General features: G+C 33.1%; 1 protein-coding gene across 1 annotated transcript; it reads right to left on the bottom strand.

Annotated features, from left to right (window-relative positions):
* Positions 1 to 50: 50 nt before the first annotated feature.
* Positions 51 to 6912, bottom strand: LOC124537228 (2-amino-3-ketobutyrate coenzyme A ligase, mitochondrial). The gene is made up of 9 exons (XM_047113997.1): positions 6772 to 6912; positions 5556 to 5716; positions 5235 to 5300; positions 5047 to 5148; positions 4535 to 4742; positions 2286 to 2466; positions 1779 to 1971; positions 1302 to 1479; positions 51 to 772 (listed from the first exon to the last, which is right to left on the bottom strand). The coding sequence occupies exons 1-9, from the start codon at positions 6839 to 6841 to the stop codon at positions 612 to 614; spliced, it is 1320 nt and encodes a 439-aa protein (XP_046969953.1). The 5' UTR covers positions 6842 to 6912; the 3' UTR covers positions 51 to 611.
* Between the last annotated feature and the right edge of the window lie 3587 nt (positions 6913 to 10499).

Here is a 10499-nt window from a genome sequence, read left to right as displayed (position 1 = left end):
TCAATTATTATTCATAAATCCCCGCTTCATTTAAAAATAGAAACAAATTATATATATAACTGGTTTAATCGTTGTATGTACAATAGACTTTTTTTAAAAAAGAAAAACAAATATAAGTACTTAAAATAACAGCATATAAAACATTTAAGTGCACATTTATATTATAAAAAATCTACAAAGGTAGGATTTCAGTTTGGTACGAATAAGATTGATCGCATTTGATAAAAACATGTGTGATAAATTCGTTTAACAATAATAAAAAAATAACAATATTTTCATAAACAGTCAGTTCTTAAGTACACAATTGCCAGTATTTTTGTAAACAATTCTATTTTTTAAAAGGTAAGTAATTTTCAACATTTAATTTGATAACAATACGTACATAGGTATCTTTGCCAATTCGTTTCAGATTACTTCAATTAAAAAAAAAATAAAAAAAATATTGGACAAAATTCTATTTTTGAATAAGGCCAATATTCCTAGCGACGTCTGCGAAGGCCTGCACGGCGCGCCACACGTCGTCAGGCGCGGTGATAACAATACGTACATCAGGTATCATTGCCAATTCGTTTCAGATTACTTCAATTTAAAAAAAATAATTGGACAAAATTCTATTTTTGAATAAGGCCAATATTCCTAGCGACATCTGCGAAGGCCTGCACGGCGCGCCGCACGTCGTCCGGCGCGTGCGCCGCGCTCAGCTGTACGCGCACTCGCGCGCCGCCCTTCGGCACCACTGGATAACTGAACGCCACCACGTACACTCCACGCTCTACAATAACAAAATACTACTAATGCAAAACAACTATTTTGAAAATCGAACAAAGACATTTTTGAACGCCACCACGTACACTCCACGCTCTACAATAACCAAAGACTACTGATGCAAACAACTATTTTGAAAATCGAACACATACATTTTATATTAGTACACGAAGACAAACATAACATCAACAATATTAATTATTACAATAGTCGGAAAGTTTAATTAATTGTGATGTATTTTCTGTGAAGCGAGCCGGACCATGTTTAACGATAATATGATGTTGATAAAAGATTACATACTATACCCTACATATAAGGATAAATTGAATTATTAAAATTTTAGTTACTTTGTAGACTAATTACTAACTAACTTATTTTAGTAGATTCGAAGATAATTTTTTCGACTTGTCAACTGAATTACATCTAAGAACTAATAGTTTAACACAATACCTAATTGTCACGATGTATCAATACGCAAAAAATGTTTTCAAGATAGGAACTATATCTATATCTTTATCTTTATCGATTTCGCTCACCAAGCATGCCAGCTGCCAGGTCTGAAGCGAGTGCGGCCTCTCCCACCATGACGGGGCAAATGGGATGGTCGTCTCCAGCGACGGTGAGGCCAGCCGCTGTCATTCCCTCGCGGAAGATACGAGTGTTCTCTCGTAAGCGTTGACGGAGTTCACTGCTGTTTTCTACCAGATCTAAAGACTGTAAAATTTGTTTGTTGACATATCATTCTGTGATAACAAGTTGAATTTTTTGGACTTTATTGATTAGTTTGGTATAGTTGCTTAGTGTAGCATTATAAATACAGACCACGAAATTCTGGGTTCAAACTCCAAATATGGTTATGCTGTCATAAAGTTTTTACCAGCACCTTAGAGACCAAAATTCGAAAAGCACTTCTATGTTGTAACTAAATTTTGTCTCGTGGCGTTCGATTTTCTGGTCCATTACTTTATGACGGTAAAAAAATGAACATATAATATTGGTAAGACATTAATTACCTTTAAACAAGCTGCAACAACCGGTGGAGGAGGTGCGTTTGAGAATAAGTAAGGTCTCGATACATTTCTAAGTAACGACACCAATTCTTTAGGACCGGTCGTATAACCTCCGGCCGCACCGCTAACCGCTTTGCCAAGAGTTGAACAGATGATATCTGCCGCTCCCGTAACTCCACAGTACTCTTCTGTTCCTCTAAAAAATATATATGAGCTTTGGTTAATACAAATGTGTAACAATGTAGATAGCTAGAGTGGTGTTAAATCATCCCCTTAACTAAGATAAGAAGTTTAGTACAGAGTGGTCTTGTGAATTTCTTTATTCCTGATAATGTAGCTGGCATAATGGCTTTCTATCTTGGGATAAGTAAACAGGTACTACTAGGACATTTATTCTGCACGATGCTTATTTGCTGCATCTGCCTCTGCATGGTGTATGACATTTATTTTGTATGAGTATACAAAAAATCAGTCTTTTATGTTTCTAATAACATCCGGTAAATTACTTACCGTCCAGTTTCTCCAAAGAACCCTGTGGCATGACTATCGTCCACAGCTAATAAGGCTCGGTACTTGTCAGCTAAGTCTCGTAATCCTTTAATTGGAGCCACGTTGCCATCCATCGAGAATACGCCATCGGTGATGATCAGTTTCAACCTAGCTTGGCTATGAGCGAGGAGGTGTTCCAACTCTGAAACCGTAATGATTACAGTAAGCTATTAAGCGCCATCAACACGGGGAAAAAAATATTTTGACGATTTGGCTGATGTTACTTTAGGAATGGTTTTTGTAGCACAATTAGGTAGTTGTATAAGTGGCCAAAACTACCCGCCATCAAACCGGAACACGACAACGCTTAGTATTGCTGCTTTGCGGTTGAATAATTAATGAAGTATGATAGGTAGGGTAGGTAGTATAGGACGGCTTTGTCCAAAGCCGTACTACCATATAAAAAGTATGTCAATGCTGTGTTTCCTTTCAAATGTCAAATCAGTGATGTCAGAAAAAGAGGAAGCCTGTTAAACTACGCGGGTATGCAATATTGTAAAACATCCATATAATTTTAATTCCCTAGAATATGAGATGACTGCAAATTAAACTTAAACATTAGATTTTAATAAAAGCGAAGAAATATATAATTGTCATTATATTAGAAACGTATTCTTGTGTATGTATATGTGTTTACTCAATGTTAACTGTTTATTGTACGACACAACTCAGATGTCGCATCGGCAAAATTCGTAAAACCGATCACATCCGAATTGAGTCCGCCAACCCAAATTATCAATATTTATTCCTCATGTGAATATGATCTTTACACAAACGTAATAACTTGTAATATCATATGACCTAATATATTCGTCAATTTGACGCGTCGATTTACACGCACTCGCTGTCTCGGGTTGAACTGACGCGTGAGTCTATAGCGACGAATAGCGTCGAGTGGCGCGATAGGGAGCTGTTTCTATTGGTTGTGTGAATCGGCAGTGATCGGTTTTATTTTCATTCCATTCCATTTTCCGATGCTACATCTAATTTGTGTCGTACTATACGTACTTTATTCGTTTTGGAACATTAAAAAAGAAGAAAATTGAGATAGATATTGTATCGAAAGTCAACAGGGAAGTGAGTAAAACTTGGATAGTTAATTAATTACGACATAGGTTGTTATTGCCGTTTATACAGTGTTTTTTTTTACAAGAGCTATTTATAGCAATTACTGTTTAGCTTTGGAATAAACAAATTACAAATTATATAAAATATTATGCCCGAAAAAAGATTTCAGATCATTTCAAATTTATTTTTATTTAAAATATTATATAAACTGAACACGTTGTTCAAGTAAATATAATGAAAATGTTACCAGGTAACTGTGAGCAATTCATTAATAGATACATAAAAAAGTCCTGAAGTTTATTGTTAGGTATTTTAGTGGGTTTCGAGAAATTAAGCACTTCGTTTTAATACTGAAATATGTTTGAGGTTATTGTCCTTTTTTGTGATATTATCCTAATTCATCATGCAAAGTTAACAAAGGGTTATTATTATATATAACCAAAAAAACAGTTTCCCACGGATACTTTTGTAGCAAATAAACAAAAAGCTAATATCATAACGTATTGTTGTTGTTAACTTTCTGACAAATTTGTCAGAGTTACAAATATAGAATTGTGAACAAATTCATGGAAACGGACCATAAAGTTAAGACAGATAAATTGTTTTTGGAAAATAATAAACCATTGAAATCAATATGTCTGAATCTCATTGTGTATGCGTTAGATCTATTAGTATTACTAGTAATTAGCCTAATTATATTAGACGGTACCCCAGACTATGTAGGAGAACTGTTTATGATAATTAAGTTTATATTAAAAAGTACTTAAGGATACTTATAAACTTAAAGTAATAACAACAACAACAACAGCCTGTAAATTCCCGCTGCTGGGCTAAAGGCCTCCTCTCCTTTTGAGGAGAAGGTTTGGAACATATTCCACCACGCTGTTCCAATGAGGGTTGATGGAATGCACATGTGGCAGAATTTCTATGAAATTTGTCACATGCAAATTTCCTCACGATGTTTTCCTTCACCGCTGAGCACGAGATGAATTAGACAGACAAATTAAGCACATGAATCAGCGGTGCTTGCCTGGGTTTGAATCCGCAATCATCGGTTAAGGCATCTTAACCACTGGGCCATCTCGACTCTTATATTTATATTAAAGTAATAACAATAGAAGTAGAAAGGAATTTTGAATTACCATTGAGATCTCTATGCGGGTAGCGGAACTTTTGCGCTTTGCATAATCTAATTCCGTCAATGATTGATGCGTGGTTTAATGTATCAGAGAACACAGCATCTTCAGGAGTCAACAGAGCTTCAAATAACCCGGCGTTAGCGTCAAAACACGAACCGTAGAGGATCGTATCTTCCCGTCCGTGGAATTGAGTAAGACGGTCTTCGAGTTCCTATATAAATAATAATGCACATATTGTATTTCAATGATTAAAGAAACTAAAGTATTTATTAAGGAAAAACAACAACATTTATACAATATAGAATAATTAAGGATTTCTAACAAGCCCTTGGTCAAAATTCAATGTTTTTTCCTTCAATTGTTCCCAACAAATGAAAGTTCTTCTTATTTTTGGTTTTATATGAAGGTATCTTTGTTTATAACTAGCCATAATTATATTAATAATACTTAATGATATAAAATTAAATTGTTACTCTATAAATTGGTGTTATTGAATAACAAAATTGGTATTATACCTTATGCATGGTTTGTGTCCCACAAATGAAACGAACGGAACTAAGTCCAGCGCCATATTTGCTTAAACCTTCTCTAGCAGCTTCTACGACTTCTGGATGATTCTATAAACAAAAGAAAAAGATCAATGTTTTTTCTTAACCATATAATATGTACTCACAAAACATAACACAATATTATATGTACTCACAGCTAATCCTAAGTAGTTGTTGGCGCAGAAATTAAGAAATTCTCCCTCTGATCCTTTCACTTTAACCTGCAAAATAAAGCATTAACTAAAACTTAATAATATAATAGTGTATGTAAAATATTTTGTCCTTTAAAATGAATAGTAGAGAAACTGTTGCAATTGTAATTGCCATATTATGTCATCTCAAATTGACGATAAGATATGGACAAGGTTTCTTACAGTGTCAATATCACTGGCTACCACTTACCATCAGGTGGCCCAATTGGCAATTAACCTACCAATTTTGAATAACTATAATACTAAATTAAAAATCTTTCTTACCTTAGTATCTTGTGGTGAGGTGAGGATTCTCTCATGTTTCCAGGTTTTCGCCCGTTTAATTTCTTGAAGCCGGTCTTCTAAGACCTCACGAAGCTTCGTTACTCCAGCGCGCTCCTTTTTTTTCAGCTCATGTATTTGACGTGTTTGTTGGCCATTAAACACTAAAAGCGATAATATATTTATTTCTTCTTTATTAATTTAAAAGATTAATTATTATTTAAACATTACAAGTGAGAATTAAGTTCTTAGAGTCACAATATTTTTTGCGCAGAAAAATGTTAGCTGATTTTTTGTTATCGTACCTTGACGCCTACAATGTACACTTAACGTATAATGCTAACTACTACTTGATAATTTAGTTGTAAATGTTGAAACAAAAATATAACATTATTTAAGCTCTATATTTCAATTTGACGGTATTTAAATATTGAAGTTAATAAGTTTTTATCTATATACAAAATATATTTCATAATTTTCGCTTCTTAAATTAAAATAAGTATTTTAAATAAATTTACATCGTAAGGTCCATTCCTCTTCAATATAGAATCTATATATAACTCTACATACTAAATATTCTTTATATAAATTATATTCAAACGTAAACTGCTCGAAAATATTCGTACGCTAATAAAAAAAGTCAACTAATAGTTTGGTGTCAAATACACAAACAAATACAGGTAGGTAGAGTTTTAATATAATCAATATCAACAACAGGTATCGCTCATTTAAATGGTAAACGATTTTTTAGCAATGATCCATAAATATTCCGCTCACATCAACTTAAATGAATGTTTTGTCGTATTGTAAATCTCAGATAAGTATAGCAAATAATCCAATTATATGTCGTACATAAATTACACTCATTTGGTTCGTTCAAGGTTTTCTACTAATGTTTACAGAAATAAGATAAGTCTTAGAAACGTCATAATATCCTATATCATTTTAATCTTATATCCTGTACACAGTAATGTAAAGTTTTCATTAAATTCAAAATGCTTTGTACCAACACCATCGCCAAGGCTTGTAACTGACGAAATAACACTGTGCTTATTTATTAAGTGAACGTCCTTAACATATAAATGAATGTCAAAATTAAACACAATTAAATATAAATCTAAAACAATATCTTGAGCTATTTTAATTACGTTTTAATTTTGAAAATGGAACGGGAAATACGTAAGGAATTTCTCAAAAATATATATGTGTGTTTACATACCAATGCGCAGGAGTGTTGATCGTAACGCCATCGCGTCGACTGGTGGCTGGAGCGGGTGTGTCGCGAACATTCGCCGGCTGTTAAACAAACCGGTCACGTATCAGCCGGTTTTGAAGATTTGCCTCAATTTTGAACACAAAAAACAATTAATAAGTGTTTATGTATCGCTCAAATACAATATACTACATTCGTTTTGTTGCCAAATTGATATAGTTATCATACAGATTCATAGCTTTGGATTGCCTACCATATAGTTGTTAGTTATTTAAATATATTGTATGTAATGTATTGTACATAAAAAGTGCTTAAATTTCAACGTCAGCTGGCCGCGCCTGGCCCGTGTACCTTGGAGTACGATTTTTCCATATTTGATCCCGATGGCACTGAAATTATACCCACGACTTAAATTTACTTTTTTATTCAAAACATTGCTTTGAATAACAAGGTAAATAATAAAAAAAAACTCTTAATCTGTCAGTGACATTTTCGTTATATTGCAATATTTTTTAATTTATTTAAGTAGGTACTTACTAATTATTTCGTTTTAATTTTGATTATTACTCAAATGGTGTAACATGTTTAGGAAAATATTTTAGGGCTAAAATGTGTAATCTATTTTGTTCAGCAGTTTCGTAGTTAGTACAAAAAGCTAGCTGTTACGTATAATTTCTAAATAGACATATCAAATAATTGTTAAAAGCCCGACGCAGTATTCAAACCGCAGACTTCATGATCTGCTATTAAACACAGCAGAAACTGGACCACCGAACTAAAATTTTTATAAAATTAAAAATATAATTTAATTTTTAATCTATACTAGATATACAACCAAACATTATCAGTATCATGAAAGACGGATAAATGGTCCACTTGATGGTAAGTGCTCACCACCACCAATTGGCACTGTTAGAAATGTTAACTAAGTATTCCTTGAATCATATAAATGTGCCACCAATCTTGGCAGCTAATCAGCGTTGGGAGATGTTATGGCCCACTCAGACTTGAAATCGGAACACAATTTTTTGCGTTAACTAAGTATTATTATTAGTATAGACTAAGAATTGCTGTTTGACTATAGAATATCTGAAGAATGGGTAACACATATGACAAGATAAGAGAATTAGTTCACTTTTAATACGGGCGATCTTATTCCTGCGATTATGATTAACCTACACAAGATTTATATAAATATGTATCTGTAGTTACAATTATATATCATTTTATTCTTATAAATAATAATCATATTTTATATAATCATTATTTCACACTAAACAAAACCTCACGTAACAGTTCATGGAAATAAATCATCAATATTTTTATTTCCATGCACTTTAAAACTAAAGTTGAGAAAATAATTCGCGCTCAAGTGTATATTAAAGGAGCCGAGATCGTCCATTTCTTATACCACGTACATCATAATCGATGATTGCGGGTTCATATCCAGCTGAATTTTCATGTACTTAATTTGTGTTTATAATTCATCTCGTGCTCGGCGGTAGAGATTAACATCGAAACTAAGAAACTTAACTTAACTTAACGCAATACTCTATGAGTATTGCGTTAATGCGGTTTGGTGGATTTCCATGTAGCACAATTTTGTTGAAATTAGCAGGCATGTAGGTGGGATGTTCTCCTAACCTTCGTTTCAAAGGAGGAGAAGGCCTTAGCCTAGCAGTGGAAATTTTATAGGCTGCACATGTTTGTTTGTGTGTATATACAGAACTATAACTATTCTTTAATATTATATTCTATAATAGACAGGCCTTGCCTATGATCGTCTGGTATAAATGTGATTTTTACCCCGAAAGGCTTGGGTATAAAATAATGAAAATTCACGGATGAAAAAAATATAATCATAAGTAGCCGCATCGATTCGGAATCGAACACGATCAGGGTCTATGAGACATGAAAGTGACAATCAGTCTCAACCCTATTTCACGATACACTGTGATCTTCTTAGCACCTTTCAATAACGCCTTCCACCTGAGGCCACATCAGTCGTTTACAGTGTAATGTGTGTACGGTGTAAACTTTACACCATTAGCCGATTGTGTAGATGATATTACATAATAGACGTTATGTTAACAAATTATTAGCTATTTTATTTGTAGTACAATTAATTTTCTTATTCAATAAATAATTTTGTGATAAATTTTATTCAATTTTTTTATGTATTAGTGAAACATAAGTTATAACTCTCGGCATACAGATGCCCAAATGTACAGATATCAGAGTCATCTTACGTCTGATACAGATCTCACGTGGGAAGACCCGCTTATTGTAAATTTGGACATTCAAAATTTCTATTTTTTTAAACACATATTTGTTCGCTTCATCTTTTTCCACGCCTGTTCTGGTCCTTTACATTTTTATTCAAAGTTTTTACTTAACTTACTAGCTTTACCCGCCCGCTTCGCTGGGCCATGACATAAACGTTACATTAACAGTCTGTAAATTTGCCACGGCTGGGCCAAGATTTCATATTCCACCACGCTGAGGGTTAGTAGAGACACATTTAGTCGGATTTCATTGAAATTAGACACATATAGGTTTCCGCACGATGATTTCCATTACCGTCGAGCTCGAGATGAATTATAAACACAAATTAAGCAGTTGTTTGCACGGGGGTTTGAACCCGCAATCATCGGTTAAGATGCATGCGTTCTAACCATTGGGCCATCTCAGTTCATTTGGTCGCTGGGACCTAGTCACAGCAAAATACATTTTCTAATTAATGTTTGATCATTAACAATGTACAAATAATTAACGAACAAATCAAGAAACATGCGAGATCTTAAATTCTTAAAAAATGTTTCATTTAATATTCGTCATCCATTTCATCTTCGCCGATGATGATTCGAAAATTAGCTACTATTTGTGGTAAAAAATAAATGACCAAAAATGTTAATGTGGGTTATAACTTACAGATGTTTATCTGTACCATCATACCATCGCAGCCTTTTTTGTAGAAATTTATGTGGTGTACAATTCTGTAGTACATTATTTTGATTTATCTAGAAGGGTTCAGCCAGCGTTTACAATGTAAGCGCAAAATAAATATACGACATCACATTAGAAACTTTTAAAAAGAACAGTGTTACTATATTGTCTATGTATTATATGTATATAAATAGCTTACTCTCGAATCACTCTATTAAAAAAACCGCATCAAAATCCGTTGCTTAGGTTTAAAGATTTAAGCGTACAAAGGGACATAGGGACAGAAAAAGTGACTTTGTTTTATACTATGTAAAGAAGATACACGCAGTGTCTTTTGATCGATGTAAGTACTAATATCGGTTCTCTCTTTTGTGCTCAATTCTACAGAAAAACAGGGTAATTTTCATTATTGTAAGTGATGGTAATTTCTCAAATTTACTTATTTTCTATACTTATTTAATTAAAGCTTATAAAAAAAACGTAAATATTTAGACATTCTCTTTTACTGTAACTAAATTTAGCTAAAAGTAATAAGGATATATAAAGTATTAAATAATTGTACAGGATCTAAATCTAGAAATTAGAAAAACAATATATAGTTTTATGAAATGCCTTTAATTTGAATATTTTTATTCAATTTCACTTGAAAAGTCTCCTTTTGTTCAGCACTTCATTAATTTCAATCTTCACACCTGGGTACGTGTCGTTACATGTTTACAAACGGCTCTGAAATAAATTTGAAAATCGTTTAAAATAGTCAATAGCAGACAGATAAACAGACAAACAGT

Source organism: Vanessa cardui, chromosome 18 (assembly GCF_905220365.1).
Source record: "Vanessa cardui chromosome 18, ilVanCard2.1, whole genome shotgun sequence".
Classification (NCBI taxonomy): Eukaryota; Metazoa; Arthropoda; class Insecta; order Lepidoptera; family Nymphalidae; genus Vanessa; species Vanessa cardui.
Note: the sequence above shows the minus strand (reverse complement) of the source record. Positions and strands in the feature narration are given on the sequence as shown.